General features: G+C 46.2%; 2 protein-coding genes across 4 annotated transcripts in view; one reads left to right on the forward strand and one right to left on the reverse strand.

Moving 5' to 3' along the window:
- Positions 1-15: 15 nt before the first annotated feature.
- MARVELD3 (MARVEL domain containing 3) lies at positions 16-13,715 on the forward strand. Of its 3 annotated transcripts, XR_014140809.1 has the most exons (4): positions 16-474; positions 3,037-3,170; positions 12,035-13,413; positions 13,621-13,715. XR_014140809.1 is itself a non-coding variant. In XM_081806376.1 (3 exons), the coding sequence occupies exons 1-3, from the start codon at positions 89-91 to the stop codon at positions 12,670-12,672; spliced, it is 1,158 nt and encodes a 385-aa protein (XP_081662502.1). In that variant the 5' UTR covers positions 16-88; the 3' UTR covers positions 12,673-13,715. The 3 variants fall into 3 exon arrangements, 2 of the variants coding, with proteins under 2 accessions (XP_081662502.1, XP_006742578.1); XM_081806376.1 differs by having other exon boundaries at positions 12,035-13,715; XM_006742515.3 differs by lacking the exons at positions 12,035-13,413; positions 13,621-13,715 and adding an exon at positions 7,123-8,573.
- Positions 13,716-16,040: 2,325 nt separating this feature from the next.
- PHLPP2 (PH domain and leucine rich repeat protein phosphatase 2) overlaps positions 16,041-23,980 on the reverse strand; it is a 59,252-nt gene continuing 51,312 nt past the window's right edge. The window contains exons 19-20 of the mRNA XM_081807872.1: positions 23,239-23,470; positions 16,041-20,881 (exon numbers count right to left, since the gene is read on the reverse strand). Coding sequence (XP_081663998.1) covers positions 19,727-20,881; positions 23,239-23,470 — 1,387 coding nt within the window. The 3' untranslated portion in view covers positions 16,041-19,726. The remainder of the gene's footprint in view (positions 20,882-23,238; positions 23,471-23,980) is intronic.

Genomic DNA, 23,980 nt, shown 5'->3' on the forward strand with positions numbered 1-23,980 from the left:
CTCCCGCCCCCGGTCTTGGCCACCTGCCCGCGAAACTTGTGGATTGTTGCCCTCGGGTCGCTCTGGGGCGTGGATACGGAAACGGGCCATGGAAGGTACGTCGGCGGCTCGCGAGCCCCGGGCCCGGCCGAGAGAGCGGGACCTAGACCGGCACCCCCGCCCGGACCGAGACCGCCATCCCGAGCGACAGCGGGGCCGACCGGGGGACCGGCGGAGGGAGAGAAACGGCGGCGAGCGGAGGGACGGGGACCGGGACAGGGGGAGGGACCGAGGCCCTCGCCAGGACAGACACCGGGTCAGGGACCTTCGCGCCGGTGAACAAAGAGTTTGGGAAAAGTCCCACCAAAGCCGGACGCGGGACGGACCCCGGAGGCCGACCTGGGACGAAGCCCCGCCCCCCTGGCCCGCGCCTTGGGAAACCCCGGAGCCGCCGATCCAGAGGAAGGAGCGCTTCGCACCCGGTGGCCCGGCAAGGTGAGGTGGGGCTGCGGGGCGCCCTGCGACCTGGGCACCCGGAAAGCCTGGGTCTGAGACCCCCCCCCCCACCGGAGCTGCACCGGCGCCCTAGGCTCCGTGGCCTAGGAAGCCGGCTTCAAGGAAGAAAGTGCCATTCCCCCCTTCTGCGCTTTTAGAGGTGACCTGGGAGGGAAGGAAAACCTTACGGTGCCCCCACTTCTTGATCCGAACCCCGATTAACAAAGCAGAAACCACCCGTTAGCAGTGGCAGGGCGGGGGACCAAGGAAGGAAGGAGAGAGAACTTCAGGACCGGAAAGGGAAGGGGTGGGAAGGAGTTTAGGGAGGTGGGGTTAACCTGAGGCTCCTCCCTGACCTCCCCCGACCCAACCCCAACGTGCCCACAGGACTGCTCCGTGGGGCTTCAGATTCTTGTCCTGTGTTCCAAAACCGACCTTCCAGAGTCCCGTCAGGACCTGATAAGGTCAGCCCAATGAAGGGTTAATAGTTTAATCTGGCCTAGGGGTATATGCATTTCAAAACAGACAGCTGGGAGAAGCTACACTTTTAACCAAACAACTACATCTACCTAAAACTCCCCCACTGAAGGGCAGAGATTGCCTACCGCTGTCACTAAAGTCTTTCTGGAGAGCCTCATTCAAATTCCCTCATTGTTTCAGATCCCACCTCCCTGAATGAACCAACTGTGCTGTCCCTGCCTTGTAGAGCACAGAGAATTCCCGTAAGGCCTTGTGAGGTGAAAGCCTCATGCTGTTCTGGAAGGCTTAGGGAGCTAGGAGAGGGTAGGGATGGAAAGGAGGAGAGGAGGCAGTCAGTCCTAGACTCCACACCCCCGTCGGGAGTTGGTCTTTTTTCCATTCCATCGAGCTCCACAAATACTCCTGAATGACCAGATTATGTGCCAGGCCAACAAGGAGACAGGTACTGGGGTGATGACTGCCTTCTGGTTTGGGACACCTGCCCTCTTCTCTAAGGAAATGTCAGGCTCCTCTCTGCTGTAGGATTTGGAGGCTTAAGCTCAGTCTCCTTCTCTGTTGTGTCCACACAGCTGGAAAGCTGTTATCCTGAGCTTATGTTCCATTATCTAAAACCAACTAGCCAAACTCTGACAAAGGTTGTGCCCAGATACAGGCACGAGCTGTTGTGTGTCCCTGACTAAAGCCAAATTGCATTAGTATCTCCTGAGCTGCATTTTGGGTTTCCTTATAAGCCAGTGTCCTGGTCCCCCCCAGCCCCAAGGTGAGTGAAGGGAATACTTTTGATTTTTTGGCTCATAGCCAGTTGGTGGTTTGAAACCAAAGGACAATTTATTTCCACCTTTCCTCCACACAATAAGCTTTTATTTAATGGGCAGGATGGAGGGAGCCAGGGCTCTTACTTAATGGGTGAGATCTACTGACCGTGTCCACAATCTGGTAGGAGACTGACAGGTAAACGTGCAGGGGAAACAGATTTGGAGAGAACAGATCCCCTGCCTGAGATCTGGAAGATTTCCTGGAGGATACTGACCTCAAAGCTGAGTTCTGGAAAAGGAGCAAGAATGAGGGCACCTGAGTGGCGTCTACCTTGGCTCAGATCATGATCCCAGGTTCCTGGGATAGAGTCCCACCACAGGCTTCCTGCTCAGAGGGGAGCCTGCTTCTCCCTCTCCCTTTGCCCCTCCCCCACCAGTGCTCTCTCACAAATAAAATCAAAAAAAGAAAAGGAACAAGAATGGGAAGACTGGGAGAGGAAATGAAAGGGGTTCCAAGCGGAGAAATAGCTTCCCCAGTGACCTAGAGCATGGGAGTGCAGGTCATCTTTTTGGGGGGCAGGGGGAGAGGAGCAGTTCACTATGGCTGGGTCTATTGAGTGTGAGGTTGTGAGTGACGAGAGATGAGCAAGGGCCTTCTGTGCTATGCTAAGTTTGGACTATATCCAAGGCCATGAGAGTTTAAGGATTTCAATCTCACTATGGATTTCCATAGTGAGAACACTGGAAGGATCCCTGGCGCCCAGCAGGTAGAATGCAGCCCCCACCATTGCATCCTGGACAAAGTTCAGGATATGCTGGATAAAGGGGAGGAAGGAAGGAAACTAGCAGAGACGTAGAGCTAGGAAGACATTCAAAGTTATCTGTATTACCCGTATGCCTAGAGGATTATTGCAGATTCAGCCCTTTTCAAAGTAATAAGAAGGAAGAGAATACCAGCCTGGGCATCAGACTCTTATGCATGTAAACTAACTTTAAAGAAGGCCCTGTCCGTGCTGAACTGAAAAGTTAGGCTCACAAAGGTGGCTCCCGGCTACCTGGTTAGGTAGCTCCCGCAGCTGGGCAAACCAGCATCCAATCAGCGCTCAGAATTATAGGGATATGCAGCATGGTGCCTTAGCAGTGTTGGGCCAAGTGTTTGGATACCCTGTGGGGCCATTACACCAGAGAATTCTCTGGAATATGAAATGCTGCAGCAAAATTTGTTTCTGTTCTGCACGTCTCTTTAATGACAGCATGAGATGTTCAGGGTTCTAATACTGAACAGAGCATTGAGATTGAAGACCCTAATGGCCATGTATGTTTTCAGTTATAGTGAACCCACTTCAGGGAGATACCTGCCCTCGAACCCCAGGTCTGGCCTAGAGGAAGTGGAATATTACCAGTCAGAGGCTGAAGGACTCCTGGAATGCCATAAATGCAAATACTTGTGCACTGGAAGAGGTGAGCCATTTGGGAGGCATTTTGACCATTTATGTTTGCTGATGGTTCTGGAAGGGGTCTGAGCTAGTGAAGCAAAGATTCAAGCAGACTTTCCTTTAGGATTCCTAGCATTTTCATTTATAAAACTGCATGAGGTTCTCATTCTACCCCCCCCAAAAATTGTAGGCACATCTGAAAGGTACACCTAGATTTCCAGTGCTTGTCTTCAAATGTCTGCTGAGGCGAGCAGCCATGCTTGCGGGTTTCAGGTTCCAGGTGGGACTGCAGGGAAAACCAGTTATGAGCTGCCGGCTGTGGGAGGGCTGAGTTAGACACAGAAAGCCACCTGGAGGGGCAGCCTGGTAGCAGTTCATGCAACAGCATGTCTTAAAATTTGTGGACTGAGATCCATAGTAAGAAATATATCTTGCATGAAGACCCAAGTTCACACACATACACATGTTCTGAAACGGTACTTACCTTATTAGATACCAGCTACGTGGGTAATTTCTATTCCACCCTGTTTCATTGAGAACAAACAAAAACAAAAAAACACAGTTATTGGAACGAGCACGGTTTGCAAACCACATAAATAATATCATGTGTCAGCTCCAAATGTGGTGCCCAGAGTTCCCATCCAAGCATTCGTCTTGGCCTTGCCAGCAATGAAGAAAATCTGGTTTGCCAGGGTGAGCCCTTGTGGCTCATGTGATTTGGTGAGAGATTTTTTCGAGGCTGCATATGACTAAGGGAGGAAACTTCTCAGCCTGAGGGAGAGAAATCAAGGAACTTGTACCTGAAAATGTATCGTAGGATGACTCCAATAATGCAGGTGATTATGGGATTCTCTGGAACTTCCATTAAAGAGCTCTAGACAATGCAGGTACAGGAATCTGCACTCTAGTTTACATTTATTGGCACAACCGCATTGCTTCTAATTTGCTCAATGATTCCTGAAGCTCAGAGAGGTATAGTAAGATACCGCAAGCCACACAGCTGTTAACTTGAGAGAGCTGGAATGGAAACTCAGAGCCTAACTCTAAGGCCTGAAATGGTTTACTTGCTTGACCTTTCTTTTTTTTTCCTTGATGATAAAAATAATAGGAGTAAGCCAGAGGCTGGGTTAACAGGTTTCTCAGTAGAAGTATGTTTTCCACTGTGATTATTTTACCAAGAGGAGAGGGCAGGACTTGAGCTTCCTGACCAAAACACACCTTGATTTAGCTTTGATTGCTTCTGGCTATTTGGCTTTGGACCTAGAGATCATTTATGAGTCAAGGTAGTGAAAGGCTGGTTGAGCAGTCAGAAGCTAACCACGGAGGGCTTATAAAGACCTCTGGATATGCAGAGACCCACATCAGTACACAATACTTGGTGTTGTGTTGAGAGAAATAGCCATTGAACACCTGGAACTTGTCTCCAGCAGCAAATGCAGGCCTGGATAAAGGTCACCCAAAGATTTTCAGCCCTATCTTGAGAGTAGATCTTTTGTGACTTCTTTTCCTTACTGGTGAAATCATGTCCTCTTCCAGCAAACTGGTGGAAGTGGGAGGCAGCTATGGCCCTCTCTGACTTCCTAGGGAGACCCCGAAGTTTGGGCAGTGAGTCATGCTTTGCAAGTTCAGTGGAACAGTCTGGACACCGATGGAAAGAGATGGGTCCCAAATTCCCTTACGAGCAAGTCCCCTGAGATACTAAAATCTTTAGGCGCTGAGACTAAAGATCAGATAAAAAGCAAGTACAGCTGTCCCCATGTGCATATCAGGTCACCAGGGGATCCTGTGCATGTACAGGTGTGCTCATTTATTACTTGGGTGAGGAGTTGCAAGATCCCTGGGAAGAGGGCGCATTTCCTGCTCCCCTCCTTGGCTCCCTGCTTTGTTTGGAGCAGTTTCTTTTTTGCCTTTGTTCTTTCTGTCCCTCCTTCAGCTGGGTAATGCTCACATCATGATGTTTGCATTCAGCTTGTAGCCTGAATTACACAGCTCCCCAGCCCTCCTTATTCTTTCCTGGTTCTATTAAAGCTACAACAGGAACAAGGGGGTTGTAGGGGCTCTGCCCTCCCCACACTGTATTAAGAAATATGTGTAGGGCGCCTGGGTGGCTCAGTTGGTTAAGCGACTGCCTTCAGCTCAGGTCATGATCCTGGAGTCCTGGGATCGAGTCCCACATCGGGCTCCCTGCTCAGCGGGGGGTCTGCTTCTCCCTCTGACTCTCCCCCTCTCATGCTCTCTCTCTCTCAAATAAATAAATAAATCTTTAAAAAAAAAAAAAAAAAGAAATATGTGTATGTATATATAATTGTCGCCATACAGCAAGACATTGGGAAAACCCTGAATGTCCTTTACACTGGAATTATTTAAATTCATTGTGTTATTCTATACATCCTCTAAAAATATGAAGTAGATTTATATTTGCTGAGGTAGAAAAAAAATGTTCATACTATATTCTTAAGTGAAAAAACAGGTTATATAATAGTTATAGAATAGTAGGTAGAGTAGGACCCTGTTCTTCACGTAAAAGCAAATAGCAGCAAAAATGATGCATATATGACAAAAGTCCAGAAGAAAAAATAATGGTCACAGTGGTTGTATTTTTAAATAGTTGGATTTTAGGTAATTATTATATTATATGTTTTTGTCTTTATTTTTTTACCATCAGTATATACTACTTTCATAATTAAAGACAACAATAAGGCTCTCTGCATTTTGGGGGGAACTGAAGAGTGTAAAGACAATACCTGAGAGTATATCGTTCCGTTGGAGAGTGTGTAGGTGTAACACAGCTTCATCCGTAAACCACCCGGGCCCAGGAGGCACAAAATCTGGTTCTCTAAATACCGGGGAGCTGCTGACCGTCTACTCCGAGTCAGCTGACCTAGCGGAACTGTGGCAGCATATACAGTTTCCAGCTCAGAAACACCCAGCTTTGTAGAATCCTGAGAAAAAGAAGCCACACACAAGAGTACTTAATTGTATGACTCCAGGTACGTGAAATTCTAGAAAGGCCAACCTAATTCCTAATGGTAGAAGGTAGATCAGTGATTGTCTGAGGAGGGTAAGGGATTGACCACAAATGTTCTCTTGGGAACTTTCTGGGCAGATAAAGATGTTCTGTATCTTGACTCTGGTGGCGTGGCATATATGTTTGTCAGAACTCAACAAGCTCTACACTTAACACGGGTCATTTTGTCCCGTATCCATTATATCTCCATGAAGTTGATTTTAAGGAAAGCAGCCCAGTTTGGGCAGAGAAGCTGGAGCTCTTTCCTGGTCCAAGACAGAGAAGCCAAGGGTCCCTGAGAGAACCTAGCCCTGCGACAGTATCACGGCCCAGATTTGCTCTTTAGGGAAACTAAGGAAAACAAAGTTAAATTGTAAAACAGACTTACTGAGTTGAAATCTAAGAACAATGAAGCCAATTACGTTTCTCTAATCCAGTAAGCCTTGTGGGTTTAATTAATCTTTCCTGTTTCCAATATACATGAACACAGTTAACATTTGGATGTATAACTTCCATACTTCATTGTATTTTTTTAAGCTCTATGTTCTTTCTTTCAAACTTGGAGAAGTTTCCTCTTTCAAACTGAAGCAAGCCACAAAACATATCTAAAGAGGAGATCACTCTTTCTTAGTCTCTTTGGCAGGGAAGGGCTGGGGCAGAGAATGTTCTCTCCTTCCATATAGGATGCCTTTTTCTGGTTGGGAGCTGGCCTGATTTCTCCCACCGTCTTCCTGCACCCCAGCAGGGGCAGGCTCTCTGGAGAGTTACTCTTTTTAGCTCCGAGTACCTCCGACAGCATTTCCAGAGCCCATCTCATGCCCCTCACATAGCTGGGGCAGCTCGGGCCTCCCGGGGCGGAATACAGAGCCTGCGGTGGTGTGAGCTACCACGGGGAAGAGGAGCACCGAGGCGGAAGTCTCCGAGGACAAAAGAGCAGCTCTCAAAATGGTAACACACCCTTCTTTTGCAGCCTGCTGCCAGATGCTGGAGGTGCTGCTGAACTTGTTGATCCTGGCCTGCAGCTCTGTGTCTTACAGTTCCACAGGGGGATACACGGGCATCACCAGCCTGGGGGGCATTTACTACTACCAGTTCGGAGGCTCTTTCAGTGGTTTCGAGGGCGCCGACGGGGAGAAAGCACAGCAGCTGGACGTCCAGTTCTACCAGCTGAAGCTGCCCACAGTCACTGTGGCGATGGCCTACAGCGGAGCCCTCATGGCCTTCTGCTGCCTCCTTGTCGTCCTGGGCGTCCTGCGGGTCCCGTGGCACTGCCCCCCATGGCTGCTGATTGAAGCCTTGTTGGACGCGCTCATCGCGGGGGCCTACGTCCCCGCTCTCTACTTCTACTTCCGCCACCTCTCGGCTGCCTATGCGTCCCCGGTGTGCAGAGAGAGGGAGGCGCTGTACCAGAGCAAAGGGTACAGCGGCTTCAGCTGCAGTTTCCACGGGGGAGATATAGGAGCTGCCATCTTTGCTGCCCTGAGCATCGGGCTCTTTGCCCTGGGGGCTGTGCTGGCCATCCGGGGTTACCGGAAGGTCAGGAAGCTCAAAGAGAAGCCTGCAGAGATGTTGGAGTTTTAGGCTTTTTAAGCCGTCCTGCCATATGTGAGCAGTGGAAGTTACTCTGAACCACTGTCTTTCACGGAATACTTTGCCGTGGGCCAACGTCGGTATCCTGGGGGGAGCTCTGGGTTACACCGAGCGGCGTTCTCTGAGGTAATGAGTTCTCGAGTCCTTTGTTGGTGAGCGAGGAGCCAAAATTATTGAAACAGAACAAAACTGGAGGTCAGGACCCACGAGGAGAAGGCACGAGTTGCAGCAATGCACTTTCTTGCACTTTCGATTAGCTCAAGGGAATTAACCAAGTGAGTCTGAAGATCCTTATCTTCAAAGTCCTCGGAAAGCCATATACACTGGAGACAACATTTCGGCTTGAGCTTTTCTAAACACAACTGTCTTAAGCAGATGAGCCCCAAAGTTTTTCCACACTGAGGTCTCGGATCCTTCACTTCCTTAATGCTCTGGATGCAGGGTATAGAGACACCGGGGAGACTCCGCCTGTAAGTTGGAGGTAGGCGTGGGCCAAGCAAAGAGGAATCAGATTCATTCACTGGGTTGCAAAGAAGCTATTCTAACAAGACCCCCACAGTGACCTTGAAAACTCAATAAGTGTTTTGTACCTCTTGTAAAGGTACCATTGTATGATGAATTAAACCCAACATCTGGAATTCAGGATCCATCCAGAATAAAAGAATGTAAAATCTTTCCCAATGGAAGAATGCTACTTTTGGCCAGACAACTTCATGGGTTCTTACTGCATGTTAAATTATGACTCCTGGAATATTACAATATATTCTTGTTACAAGTGAATATGTTCTTTGCTTTACATGAATCCAGTAAAAGTCCAAAGAAAAATTTTAACTTGGAGGTGATGCTTCTCTTTACAACATATTTTTAACAGGATTCCCTTAAGTACAGGCAATTTGTCACATTTAAAAGGTGAGTTCCATTTGGGTTTAGAAAACGAAATAAATGCTTGGCTATGATTAGACGATTTCTTAAAGAATACATAAGAAAGCATGAAGAGTATTTGCTTCCAGAGAGGAGATTTTATTTTCCATTTTAGCATAACTTGACTGCACATCTCAGTTTTTTTTTAGATAAATAAAAAAAATTTATTTTCTCCCCTCTTTGTTCACATTTACAGTGCAAAGGCAGAAGTAGATGTATAATTAAGCGGAGTATTACATGATCAGCCACAAAACCAGCCTCACCCAGAAAGACCCCATTTATAACAAAAATCCCATGTCTGTTTTGGTCTCCACTTCCCTCTCCAGAGCCCTCTGCTCTCTTTCCGGAGACTTGTCCCATCCCACTGTCGAGATAAACTGCTAGCTCTGCCAGTCACCCTTGTTGTCTTCTGAGGGCTGTGAATCTTTCTGCACTAACAGCAAGGTTAGAAACACATGAGCCTGGGAGCGCCTGGGTGGCTCAGTCGGTTAAGTGTCTGCCTTCAGCTCAGGTCATGATCTCAGGGTCCTGGGATCGAGTCCCTGCTCAACGGGGAGTCTGCCTTTCCCTTTGCCCCTCCCCCTGCTTGTGTGTGCTCTCTCTCTCAAAATCTTAAAAAAAAAAAAAAAAAAGGAAATACGTGAGCCTGTTTGATATTAATAGCTAAGCCAGGCCAGGCCTGGCTGGTACTGTGATGATATTCAGTGGCCATATTCCTTCTGCAGACCCAATAGCACTGGACCCGGCAACAGACCATTATTGCTCTCCACTGTCATAGCCAGGGGGTAGTTGACAAGATCTAGATTTATTTCATTTCAGCCTGGCAGATACATGCATGGATCACGACTCCACTGTCCCAGAAGGAAGCATTCAGCTTCCCCCATCTTATAGCAGGGCAGTGTTCCTGTGTCCCTTCGGTGGGTGAGATGTTAACGTGCGTGTGGAAGGAAAACCAAGGCAGAGAAGAGTATTGGATGTGGGGTAAAACTGCTGCCCCTGAATTAGAGTGATGTTTGGGCCAATTCACTTGCACTGCTACAGGGGGCAAGTGGCCAGTCCCTTACAGCGCCTGGGTGGAGAGTGGGCAGTTCTGATCTGATGCTATTTTCAGATTTAAATTAGAGGAATGTAGTTCGTCAACTGTCAGAGCCTTTGGCTGCTGTGTCCCATGGACCTCCTAGGAATTTGTGTGGGCCCAGCAGGAGTTAGGACCAGCAAGCCCAGGAGCTGGTGCCTCAGTCTGTCAGAGAGACTGGTATTTCGCCGCCCCGTTTTTAAACGTTGTGGTACTCCCTAGTGTATTAGCAAGGCTTCCCGATTTCTGGGAATCCACACTTCTCATAATTTGTCCCATTTCTTAAATCTCTCACTAAGCCCCTTCCATTGTCTAAACGTTACTGAGTAGCATCACCATCTGCTTGCATTAACATTTTATGATTTTTGAAATCCTTAGATGTACTTGCTTTCATCGGGGCCCTGTGGAGTAAGGCAGGCCCTACCTTCCTTTGTCAGATGAAGTGTGTGAGGCTTCGTGTCAGTGACTGGGGCAAAATCACCGGCAGCGAAGTGTGGGGACATGAGCCTGGCGTTCCCACTCTAGGTTCATATGCTTTTCTCTTAGTTCTCTGAACCCTGGAGCATGATAGGAGACATTCTTCCAGAAGTATGCCTAAGCAGAGGCCAGGGCCTCTGTCAGTGATGAACGAAAGCTGACCTTGGACAAGAAGATAGTCAGTGTCCAGTCACCTCTTGGTTCCTAAAACTCACCAGAAACCCCCAAGTGAACAGCCCACGTGTCTGTCAGCTGAATAGATTGGTCCATCCACACAGTGGCGCCGGAGCCCATGTAACGAAGTCTGTGGACACTGTGGGAGCGGATCTGAAAACACCTCCAGGAATAGTAAATGAACAAGACTCAGAGCAGCATGTGTGGTATGCTTCCTGGTGAAAAAAAAAAAGTGCAGGGAAGGGGGATGAAATGCAGATTTGAGGCTGCTTTTATTTGCATGAAGGAACACTGGAAAGTTATATTAGGAAATAATGAAAGTGGATGGGGGCAGAGCACAGGACGGACAGGGACAGGAGTGATTTTTCTCAGTGTATTCCTTTTTAGGTCATTTTATAGTTTCAAAAAAAACTTTAAAATTTGAAATAATTATAGATCCACGAAATGGTAACAAAACTAGGGTGGAGATCTCGTGCGCCCTCCATCCCATTTTCCCCAGTGCTCTCGGTGCTCCCATCTTGCGTAACCAGAGCACGGCACGGCGCGGTCAGCTCACCAGCTCTACTGCACTCACGTCCGGGTGCGTGCACACACTTCCGTGCCGTTCGGTCACGTGTACGTTCACATCCCCACCACCACGATCAACTACAGAACTCTTCCATGCTCCGGCGTCACTAGGGCTCCCGCACGTCTCCCCATCCACCGACAGCCATGGGTCCTGGCTCACTGTCCGTAATTGTGTCATTTTGAGACTGTTACATAAATGGAATCACACAGTGTATAACCTTTGAGCCTGGCTTTTTTCTGCTTATCGTAATTCCCCTGAGAGCCATCGAAGCAGTCGCGTGTCTCCGCCGCACCTTCCCTTTGACCAATGAGTCGAGTTTCCCGTGGTATAGATGTACCTGACTGCTAACCCCTCCTCGCCTGTGGAAGGATATCTGGGCTTCTTTTTTTTTAAGATTTATTTATTTATTAGAGAGAGAGAGCATGAGAGGGGGGAAGGGCAGAGGGAGAAGCAGACTCCCCGCCGAGCAGGGAGCCCGATGCGGGACTCGATCCCGGGACTCCAGGATCATGACCTGAGCCGAAGGCAGTCGCTTAACCAACTGAGCCACCCAGGCGCCCGATATCTGGGCTTCTGATAATGAGGCTATGACAGATAAAGCTCCTGTGAGCTTTCATGTACACGGTTTTGGGTAGACTTTTAGTTTTTGTTTCTTTAGGATAACTGCTCCAGGAGTGCAGTTGCAGAGATACACGGTTAAGTATAGGTTTCTGGTTTTGTTTTTTTTTTTTTAAGAAACTGACAAAATTTTTTCCAGAGTGGCATTTTGTTTTTCGAACATATATTAAAAAAAAAACCAAACACAAAACTGGGGTGCCTGGCTGGCTCTGTCGGTAGGGTATACAGCTCTTGATCTCAGCATCGTGAGTCCGAGCCCCACGTTGGGCATGGAGCCTACTTAAACATCCATCCATCCGTACATACATACACACATTTAAAAAACAAAAACCAAGGGTGTTATTGTTGAATCAGACCGTGTCCTTAAAACCAGGGCACCGGTGGAACTTCTCGAGTCTGACCTCGAGTTTTCCCGGGTGAGTGATGTCAGCGTTAAATCCCAAATCTCTCTCCTCCCAGGTGTGGTCCAGATAGTGGAGGTGATACTGAATGGGATGGTTCTCATGTGTGTCGTGGCCTCCTACTTTGTCCTTGCTGGGTTCACTGCGAGCTTTACCAGTGGCGGAGGCTTTGGGAACAACTACTACTCACCATTCGAGGGCACCGAGCTGGAGCAGGTTCGGCAGCTGGACCAGAAGTACACAGTGCTCCGGGCACCCCTGATCTACGGGGGTGTGGCTGTTTCTCTGGGCCTGGGTGTCCTCACTATGAGCGTTTTACTCCAAGGAGCCAAAAGCCTCACGGAACTGTCGGGGAAGTGGCTCCTCTTGGAGGCCGCCTTCAGCCTCCTGGCGGCGGTGAGCTACGGCGTGGGCATCGGCCTGTACCTCCACGTGGCCTTGCAGATCAATGCCACAGACACCTGCAGAGCACGAGCGAGGCTCTACGCCCGCAAGGGCCTCACCTGGATGAACTGCCAGCTGGCAGGCACGGACGGGGCGGCGGCCACCTTTGCCTGTCTCCTGGTGGTGATGTACAGCAGCAGTGTGGTGCTGGCCCTGCGGAGCTACCGGCGACAGAAGCACTGCAAAGAGAGCCAAGCACAGCACAGCGGCTGCAGTGACGCGCCCGAATACCTGTGGTCGGGAACTCTCTGAGACCGTCTTCTGGAACCTACAGGGCAACGCACCTCCCTTGTCTCTCTCCGAAAGAGGTGTCTTTTCAGATGACACATTAGACAACCGTGGTTTTCACACACTCGAGGTTACAGACGGTCCCGTCGGTACCAACAGAACTAAGGAGCCAGAGAAATTCGGGAAGAGAGGGGAGACTGACAGGTCAGGGGGTAGCAGGCCCAGCGCTACAGCCGAAGTAATCTTGCCTGGCGTAACTAAAGTCACGACAAGAAATATGCCCCTGCTCCCCGTGTTGGGTCCCAGGGGAATGATTTTAAAGCAGTTGTATGATTGAATTCCAAATGAGTGACTACATTCTGACCCTCCGAGAACGAAGCCGCCATGACTGCCTGGGGCCCAGGGAGCCTTCCTCCCTTCAAGATGGAAGGCAGGATTCCTGAATAAAGAGAGATGCCGGTAGCATGTGTGGTCTGCCTCAGGATCCCTGCAGTCGGGCTGAGAGAGAGGGTTTTTGCCAGCATTCCAAGTTCCTTTTTTTCTTGCAGGTCATTCATTTGGATTTCACGTTCCTAAAATATGTTATAATTTTCTTAAATATGAGGCTTTCCAGAGAGTGAGAAGTAAAATTCATGAACTTCTTAAATGTGTTATTCAACTGATTTCAAAAATAGAACAGTTAATTTTACTAGACTAGAAGGGCTTATTGGAGGCTTCCCCTTTTCTGCCTTCCCTGACAGTGCCCTCCAGAGTGGGCCTTCAAAGGCAGCTTGTGGGGCGCCTGGGTGGCTCAGTTGGTTAAGCGACTGCCTTCGGCTCAGGTCATGATCCCAGGGTCCCGGGATCGAGTCCCGCATCGGGCTCCCTGCTCAGCGGGGAGTCTGCTTCTCCCTCTGACCCTCCCCCCTCTCATGCTCTCTCTATCTCATTCTCTCTCTCAAATAAATAAATAAAATCTTTAAAAAAAAAAAGGCAGCTTGTGATCTCTCACGACCCTGGATTGTTTTCATAATGTAATAGATCATTAACACTGAATATTAAAAATAAAGTTCTTTCAATTATTTTAATCTCAAGTTTTATAGCTGTTCTTATACTTTATGACTGGTCTCAGATTTTCAGTTCATGTTGGGGGCACCTCGAAATACACAAGCCCTGATCATAAAGTTTTTCCCTGATTGCCCTCTTGCTTTTCAACAGCTAGTCCTTTTTTCCCCATAATATCAGTTTGACTTTCATATTATAAATGAGGTTAAGCTATTAATAAATTAAATTTTTAGTACATTTCTAAAAACAATCTTTTTCCACAATGCAATTCTGACATCACTTTCAGATTCTCTAATTTCTAGTTAGTAAGAAACCAGCAAATGTAAGCCTCTTTCAACATAGACCAAAATGGCTGTTAAAAGAAAATTAAGTCAGTGTCATTGTCCCCCTCTGCACCCTCCAACTGCTCTCCCCCCTGGAACATACTACTTTTCCTCTCCTCTCAGATCCTTTCAACAGCTTTCTTACGGAACCTCTCCAAGCCGAAAGGTCAAAACAACCTCATACAGAAATGGGAAAATATCTAATTGTACTTCTCTAAGAAGTAAAGCTTGGAGGGAAATAATAATCAACTGAGAATCTACATTATTGGGGTTAATGTGCAAACACACCTGTGCCACTGAGAGTCGCTTCCTCTCTCACCTTCAGCCTTGAGGCAGTGGCCAGAGTCCCCCAGTTTTCACCGAGTGGTAGACAGGATGTTTAACAACAGCGGAAATCAACCCATTCATTCCTCACACACTCCCCCAGAAAAGACTATCCTCCCTTTCCCAGCTCTTCTCAACTAGCATTCTTCCCGGAGACATGTCCCTACATCTGGGTCTTTCGCTCGATAAAACGGGGACTCTGGCCCATCTAGACCCCAGCGCCGTGCCTGGGGTGGCGACACTCCTGCTCTGGAAGCTCCCCTCCTCCCGAGGGATCGGAGGCCATCCGTCACTGTAATCATAACCTTCCACCTGTGGAGTTTCGTCACGTCCAAAGGCCTGAGCAAACCTGGTCTTATTTACTACCACTTGTCTGATAGGCAGGTCAGGATTTATTGTTCACCCGGTACAGATGTTAAGTGGCTTACCTAACAGCTGACATTCTGTTGACGGCTCACCATTTGCCGGGCCCAGTACTGGGCTAAAGCAGCATTTGCATCGTCTCACTCAAGCTCACAACTGTTGGGAGAGATGGTACTATTCCCATGTAGCAGTTGAGGAAAACGGAGTCTTAGGTTACTTAACGTGCCTAAAGTCAATTTTTTTTTAAGAGAGGGAGAGGGAGATAAAGAATCTTAAGTAGATTCCATGCCCAGCGTGGAGCCTGTTGTGGGGCTTGATCTCATGACTGAGATCATGACCTGACCCAAAATCAAGAGTTGGACACTTAACCGACTGAGCCACCCACCACGCAGGTGGCCCCAGTCAAATCTTTTACGTAGTAGAGACAAAACTTACCCAACATGTTCAAACATGTTCTGAGACACTAACGCATTCTTTTGGCTTTTGTTGTACCAGGGACTATCACACGAGGCAGAGGACACATTCAGAGGACTTGACTTCTGCCGCCCTGGAGCGGGGAGGGAGTGTCTCAGAGAACTGAGGCACTAAAGCACATAGATGGTGGCTCTGAGCCCAGCACATGCAGGTGCTAATGAACAGCTGATGTACCAAAGTTTTAAAATGTTCATTCTGTTAGATAAGGAGGAAACCTGCAAAATGATTTCAATTGGCTTTTATTTAGAGAAACCTGATCTTGCTTGGGAGTCCAGAGATTATGGGAGACAACTGGTGGGGGACGGAGGGGGGTGAAGATTTAATTTAGAGGCTTAACTGGATTTTAAGTATTTTGTGAGTCAGAGTGCACTCCTACATCTGAGGTTCTGACACCAAACCCTTATATTAGGACAAACACGACGACTAGATTATCCAATTGGCTCTTCTATGTCATCATCAGCTCTATGGTTTAGGATCCATCAATTACTTACAACTGAGTTTCCTCTAGTCAGCCAGCAACCTGCATGCAAATAAGGACTGTTTCCTGTCTTTGGATTTATTTAAACATATAAGTCAAGTCAGAATATGTTTCTTAACATAAAAAATCTTTATTGCTATTTCAGCTTAAGAGGTGAAAATATTTATTCTTGCCTTAACTCATAGCTTCATAATGTCATGGAATGTGGTTTCATTTGTTATCTTCCTCTAAAGCAAACAAAAAAAAAAAAAGGGAGGGGGCAAGAAAAATCCTAAAGGTACTTTTGGTTAAGAAAACTAATTCTATATACAAGTTAGAGAAATTACAGTTTCATGCCAAAATATTTATAAAATAACAGGTATTCCATTTTAAAACAAAGCCATGAAAAAGATACTCCATTTTATTTTATTTATTATTATTGTTATTGTTATTTTTTACAAACAATAGATTTGCTGCAACATGCTCTGGCTCATATTATTGAATTAAAAAATTTAACACATTTCAAAAATATCAAAAATACACTATAATGAGTCTTAGGACTACAATACAATGATTGCACAAAACCATAAGATATGAACTCACTGTCTGGATGACATCCACTGGCAACAGTGAGAGAAAACCCTATAGCATCTGGGAGAAGTGCGTGAAATTTAGAATACAAGGATCACCAAATGAAAGAAACAGCAGGATTTACTGTAGCTGCTTTCCTCAATCTAGGAAGTGCTTACCCAACTATGGGGTAAGAGTCACTAACTGGAGAGAAAGATGAACTTGCCTCCGAGACTGGGGGAGTCTGAAAAGGCCCCACCCAGAGGGAAGTAAAAAGTGACACGACGCAGTTCTCTCGTGATGCTGCAGGCATCACTGAATGGCTTGGAGACTAATTATTTAATAAATGGTACATTTATCCATAACAGCCAGATGCTCCCTTATGGAGGTGTCTTCATTAATAATTATTGAGTAGATAGAGAAGGTGAGCCTGTGGCTTCCAAGTACCTGCTTTTGCTGAAGGTCTACATGGGAAGAAGAGCAACGTTTGATATTCAGTAGCTAAACCCAACCCGGCTGGCTCCACCTCCCGGACCTTAGCACGGGCTACAGACAACTCTAATAGCACCCAGTGATTACCAAGCTGCTTGTGCTGGCTCTTCCATACACCAGGAAAATGAATTCGCCAGCTTATTGCACACATACACTCTACAGTAGTATAATAGTGACGCCCTCAGTTGTATGAGGAGTGCCAATTCAATGACTCTCCGGTAGACTCGTAATGACACAGCGCCATTCAAACTTTCGAACGTATTTCCAATCCATTTGGATAAAAATAAGAATACCATGGCTGCCAAGACTCGTGTATTTTTCTTTCTTCCATGGGACTCCTGAACTGCTCCCAGAAGCAGGAGTGATATTCTTTCACAAATTCTCTTACAGTTCTCTATTAAATGGGAGGTACACGCAGAGACCTGAGAATCACGCAGAGGCCAGAATCTCTGGGCTAGAGATCAACGGTACTCTACCCACCAGGGGAACACATCCTCTGGGTAAAGTCCTGGGAAGTAGATTACATTCACCTGGAGAGAGAGTCCTGGATTTCACCACCTGACAACCTAATCAGATCACACGACTGTAAATGACCTCATAGGTCAAGAGTTCTGTATGCTATTTTTGGTAATGGACTATGGCCTTTTTTACCCTCTATTTTAATACAGAGCAATTATAGAGGGAAATGAATGAAAAGAAGTTACAGAAAATAGTTTGGTACTAACTATATGAAAGCCTATATGAAAGGTTTCCAATGCAACCTAGTGTTTCCTGAAAATAAATCTACCATGTAAAAGAACATCTGGAATTTTAGAGTTCTTCTGACGAAAAAGCAAATACTTTTGGTACAGTCATTTCAGAACCGGGTTTCATGGTGGTTCCAATAAGTAGAGTGGGAAACAAAGACAAGAAAAGGGTTCACAGAGATAAAGGACTATTTTTAAGAAACTATACTATGAAAGTGGTATATTCCCAAAGTAACTTTCTTCTGCAGACAGCATCAGTGTTGTGTGACTCAAAGGTTCTGCTGTCCGGAAGCAAGACGTTTCACATCACCCATCACTAATATTTTGGGCTTTTTCTTCATTTTCATTTCTCCTTCATCCCCCCCTCCCATTTCCCCATATAAAAATAGGGCAGCAACACACAATTTGTTCCCTTTTCCAATGGCATCTAAACTTTGTATCAACTGTTATATTCCCCGCTTCAAATCAAGACCTGAGTTCTAAAACTTTTTAGTAGCTGACCAATAGTTTGATACAGAGAAGTCAAGTTTTCCTGACAATATGGAGACTCAAACTCAGATTCTTGAGGGGTTGAACTTCAGATGGCCACTGGACTGGTATGGAATCCCCCAAGAGTGAACCTCACTCACACACACACACACAGATGTGGGGCTGCTGAGAAGATGAGGACACATAACCATCTGAAGACAGGTCATCTGGTTTTCTACTACTGCTTTAACAAAAACTTCAAAAACCCCCTCAAAGATATAAATAGATGGACAGACAGATCTATATATATCTCAACCCTATCTTTAACATTTTGTTTCTCATTCAGCAAATTCATGGTTCCACACTATTTGCTTTTTAATTGTGAAAGTATTCTAAAAATTCAAAGCACATTCCCCATTGGGTAAAATCAAGCAATGTCAAAATTTTATAGGAGTTAAGTAGGAATTCGTTTCCTAAGTAAATCTTGTAATGGAAAAGGCAACAGAACAGAAACACGGAAGGAACTGTATTTTGCTAGGGTTATGTGGAATGTGCAAAAATACAGTAAACCAGGTTTTCTGTATGCTTAGGATCTTCTCAATTAAGTCTTTCTTCCATTAGTAATTGAGCCCAGTACTCTGAAACCATGTGAGGTGGATAAGCAGTTTTCAGAAGAGTACTCTGTTGAACATTAAAGATGTGAACTCAACTCATTTCCGACACTTTAGAAAACCATCCCTCTGCTCTAGAGTAAGAAAAGGAACAGGTCTAACCCATGAGCTCCGTTCATCCATCTGCTCTCATTCAGCCTCAGTCCGTGCAGAGTCACCTGCTACACTCAAGGTTACTTGGATGCGAGCAGCATCAGCCTTGGCCCTATACATGAGGAGGCTGGCTGCCAACTCCATCATATGTCATGGGAAGAGGCCAGTCCGCAAACACTTCTCTTGTGATCTGCGGGGCAATTCCTTGCAGGCGTCACATTGGTCAAGGAGTTATTGTCTTTCTGATTGGGGGGGGGAAGCAGTTTTAGTCCTCTCTCCTTCCCCATCTTCATCCCCAAAGATCCTACTCCCCCAGGTTTCTCAGGAGCTTTCCCAGTCTGCCCTCCAACAGTTCAAAGATTTCCCAGGGCCCTCCCTAGTACCCTCACAGAATGCTCCAACACCTGATGATCATTCTGTCTACAGACAAAAGTGCTGGGCTGCCTCTAAGAAGATTGGCTCGAGTGCAGATTCAAAAATAAAAAGTTCACAGTCAATGAAAAGTGCTCTCATTACATTACATACATAAATTATCTGATTGGTTCTACATTTCCAATAAACATCATTTCGAAAGGCTGTATTCTCGTAGAGAAGAATGAAAAGCCATGTGACTAGTCACATCACATCCCATCAGTTAGGCTGAGATATAAGGTGATTTCTCTGTCACAGAGATCCATCAGCAGCAATAAGTAAAGAGAATCAATCTTCAGTTACTTCCTCCACAGAAAGAGTCCCTTTCCTGCCCAGGCAGGCAAATTCTCAAATTATCCTAGGAGAGAAAGGGTTAATGGCAGGTGGTAGGACTGATACAGAACAACATCTGCTTTCTTCCCAGTAACTCTGGGAATTCCAATGCAGGTTAAATGTGACACTTAACACTGATGGTGTTTACTAGCTTATCCGGAGCAAGACCCTGATAGCTCTCACCATGTCTGGCTCTGAGTTCTACCCCCCTCAGCTATGGTTTAGAAATGCAGAGGCACAATGCCTCCGGAAGGACCCCTACCCCCACAGCGCACAGCCTTCCCTAGTGCTCCGGTTCCTGGGGGAGGGTTACAGAGCCGTGTCAAACTCCTCCGGGAGCTCGGTCCGACCCTCTTCGTTGGGCTCAGGCTCGGGCCTGCTTTCCTGCTGTTGCTTCATTTGCTCTTTCACTTCTTCTTCCAGGTCACGAGGTACAACAAACTGATCCTCTGGCTCCAGCTGAGTGGGGGCAGCGAAGTAGCCAGTTTTCCTCTTGGGTGCTTCTGTGGCCACTTCGATGAGGTTCAGGCTATCTTGCAGGGGCACGATAGAGCCGTTCGAGAGTTTCTTTCCATACAGACAGGAAGTGGAGGGGGACTTCTGTAACTCCATCCTGTCCTTGCTCATTGGCAGAAGTATGCCACTATTCACACTGTTCTGTCTTCGGATCCCAAAAAACGATCCTCTAGCATGTTCCTCAGGACACGGGGTAGGAGAATTCTCTATAAGAGTGGGAGAGTTCTCGAGATCCCTTCCCCTACAGCAGTGGATATCCACTTCTACTTCTACTTTGCTGCCATTTGTTATGACACCTTCAACAGGCTGGTCGTCATCACTGTCGAGGCCATTGTCAGACTGGTTACTTGAGAAGGTCGCACAAGAAGGCTGGCGCTGAAACACCCCAGAGGTGGGTGTTGGATGGAGGCTGCAGCGCCTCTCTGGCCTTGGAAGCAAGCCAGCATCCAGCCCGACAGTGTTGTGTTCATCAGAAGCAGTGGACCCCACCTCACTGCTCACCTCTGAGGTGGACATCTCACTGCTGAACTCAGAGGCAATGCCACTACTGGAGGAAGGAGTGGTTGGCTTGGGGGGGTCCTTGATGACGGTGGTGGAAGCAAATCCCACAGGACCCGGGAGGGTGAGCCCATTCATTTCACACGTGCACCCTTCCTCACCGATGTTCAAATAAACCACCATCACCCCAACATTGTCCTGACAACCATAGCTCTGGGCTAATGTGCACAGCTTCTTGGCAGCTGCTAATGGGTCTTGCACATGGCGTACTGCATTGACAGCTTCTGTATATGACAAGTGTTCCCACAATGCTTTGTTTCCCAGAATCAGCAACTCATCTTGAATAGTAAGTGGAGTGGCAGATATGTGGGGCTTAGGGAGGATCCAAGGATAGAGGTATGTACTGCCCAGCATCCGGGTACAGCAGGTTACCCCATTTACTTTGTTGTCCTAGGAGACAAGCAGAATGCAAATTCTGAGAAACAAGCAACAATGACATACAATTTTTATCTTAGATCACAATGCCTAGGGCTCTACAGTAAAAGAGAACAGACGTATGGTTTTTCCTCAGATCTCTATAATTTAAGGGGACTTACAAAAATGAAATGTACAGAATTCTTAAAGGACAAAATATCATGTGGTTATTATACCAAATAGTTCATAGGACTGAGGTTAAAACCAATTAAAATTAAGTGGCTAAAAGTTTATAGCACCTGCACCTCAAAAGATATTTGCTCACATGAAGTACAGGCCTCAGCACGTCCTTAAATAGAGAAACATCTGTTAGAAAAACAGTAAGCAGAACTGTCATTAGTTCTCCATCACCAGTATTCTCACAAAGGCCAAAACTCAGGTGGGTTACTAAAAATGATTTCTCATTACAGGCACGGTAGGGACAGAAAAGATTCAGTTAGATACTAAAGGACTAAGAGAATCTTTGTAGCTAAAGCATTAAATGATCTCTAAAGCTATTTAGTCTAGAAAAGTAAAGTCTGAAATCCATAGCATAATTTACCTGATCTGTAAGGACTGTACCAGGAAGGAATAGCAGATCAAGTCACCACTGATATAATTCTAAACTTAGAGGAAAAGGAGTAACTTGCTGTCATCTGCCAAATACTTGTGTACTGATTTCTTTTCAAGGTAAAATCAAACAAAACCCCTAAAGCCATCAATGTATTTGTTTCAGAGTTGTGGTCATTCTCTGGGTGAAAATCTTGGCTCTCTCATTTACCAGAATTTGTCACAAACTCTTAAGTTTTATTTTCCTCATCTGTAAAATGGAAATAAAAGCACTTCTTTCATGGGGATTATTGTGAAAATTAAATAAAATAATAGGAGTCAAGTGCTTAGCAAACAATACATGCCTGAGGTTAAACTGACATTTTAAGAGTAATTCTTGCTTGCCTACGGCATCCCAAGAAAAACCAACACAACATTATCTAAATTCTGGAAAGAGATTAATCAAACACAAAGTTATCTTTTATCTTTCATTTGTTTTGACTGAAAGACCTTCCTGAGACTAATACCTCAGTATTCCAGAATCTTCTTAATACCAACCCACATTGTAATGGTACTTTTTTTTGGTTTTGTGTTCTTTGGGTGGAATTCTGACAGAACAGACAGCCCAGAAACGGACCCACACAAATACGGTCCCACTGACGGCTGCCAAAGGAGCAAGGGCAGTTCCATGGAGAAAGGACTCGTCTGGTCAGTGAATACTGCTGCAACAGCGGGACGTCCACATGCAAAAAGGAAAAAGGACTCTAGACACTGAGCTTACATCTGTCACAGACTAATTAAAAACAGATCACAGACCTAAATTAAAACATGAAACTTCTAGAAGCTAACACACAGAAGAAAATCTAGGTGACCCTGAGCTTGGCAATGAGTTTGTAAACACCAGAAGCATGAACCCATGAAAGAAAAAAAATGGTACGTGGGACTTTATTCAAACTAAAAACTTCTCGGGGTGCCTGGGTGGCTCAGTCAGTAGAGCATGTGATTCTTGATCTCACGATCATGAGTTCAAGCTCCACCCTGGGTGTGGGCGTACTTAAGAAAAAAATGTTTAAAAATTTAAAAAAATTCATACTAAAATGTATGCTTTGCAAACACCACTGTTAAAGGAGTGAAAAGACAGACACGGACTGGGAGAAAGTATGTGCAAAACACATGTCTGATAAGGACCTGTATCCAAAATACACAAAGAACTCTTAAAACTCAACAACAAAGAAACAATTAAAAATGGGCAAAGCATCTGAGCAGAATTCCGCTTTGCAGTAAACAATGTTCACATGCAATTGCTAAAGTCTCTTTGAAAGCAAAAATGTGATGCTAATTACTAAAAAAGGAGACAAGCTGTAAAACAGCAGAGATACTGATGCTTTGTTACTAAAAAACAAAACAAAACCACCAGAGCATACTAAGCCATACATAATATAAACAGTAAAAATATTTTAAAACTTTGCATTTCAGAACAGCGATGTCAAACTGTAGAATCTTTTCTTCTTCTGTTTGGAATAACAAACCAGAGGAGTTGGAAATTAATCAAGGGAGACATTTACATTCATTTTACATGCTAGCTATACATCTGAAGGATCACAAATTAGGATTTTTCATTTCTAATTTGTCTTTTCTTTTTGTTAGTCATTGACTATTCATTAGATTTTCTTCTAGTACTATTATCTGGATTGGATACAATTTACCAGGCTTGACAGGAAGAAAATGGACCCTCAGTGCCTGAATGCAGGGCAGCATTCACTAGATTTGGGAAGCAGGAGTAACTGGTAGAGAGCGAGATTCACCTCTGTTATGATGGCCTTCTGGGCCTTCACCCTTTGAGCCTCCTCCGGGTCCTGCTCCAGGCTGAAGACTTTCGAGAGGGGCACTGGTTTCCCACTGCGGCACAGGACCGCTTGGCACGTGCCGACGTTGGCTACAGTCAGGCTAAAACTACTTGCTGGGTCGGCAGTGTCAGGGCGGATGTAACAAAGGAGAGCAGAGGAGCCCAGCTTCTGGCCAGCCATTCCCAATTTCCTGTTTAGAAAAAAAAGAAAACAAAGTTTTCAAAGTAAGTGGCAGTCCTTCATGTCCATGCCTTCCTTGTTTCTCTGCCAGTGACTGTGAGCCAGCCGCCCCGTGTTCACCTGAAGGCAGGCTCTTACTACAGGACGTGCCTTCCACGCTCAGCTGACTGAGAAGAGATTTTACAAACAGGTTGAGGGTAGGGGGAGACAGTGAAGATACATCTTTCTCTACGGCTTCTGCTTGTGTCTGATCACAGACTGTTTTTCATTCAGTCATTTTCAACTTCAGCACATCAGAGTCACCTGGAGGGCTCATTAAACCAGATGGCTGGGCTCCCTCCCCAGAGTTTCTGAGGCAGTGGGTAAGGGGCTGGGCCCAGTAATCTGCACTTCTAACAAGTTCCCAGTGATGCTGAGGGTGCTGCTCCTAGAACACCACTTTGAGAACCACTCACTTAGGCTGTAAGTTCCTCGAAAGAAGGACCACACTCTTCTTTCTGTATCTCCCATACACATGGCA

The sequence above is a fragment of the Leptonychotes weddellii genome, chromosome 16 (genome assembly GCF_054177405.1).
Source record: "Leptonychotes weddellii isolate Sample4059 chromosome 16, ASM5417740v2, whole genome shotgun sequence".
Taxonomy (NCBI): domain Eukaryota; kingdom Metazoa; phylum Chordata; class Mammalia; order Carnivora; family Phocidae; genus Leptonychotes; species Leptonychotes weddellii.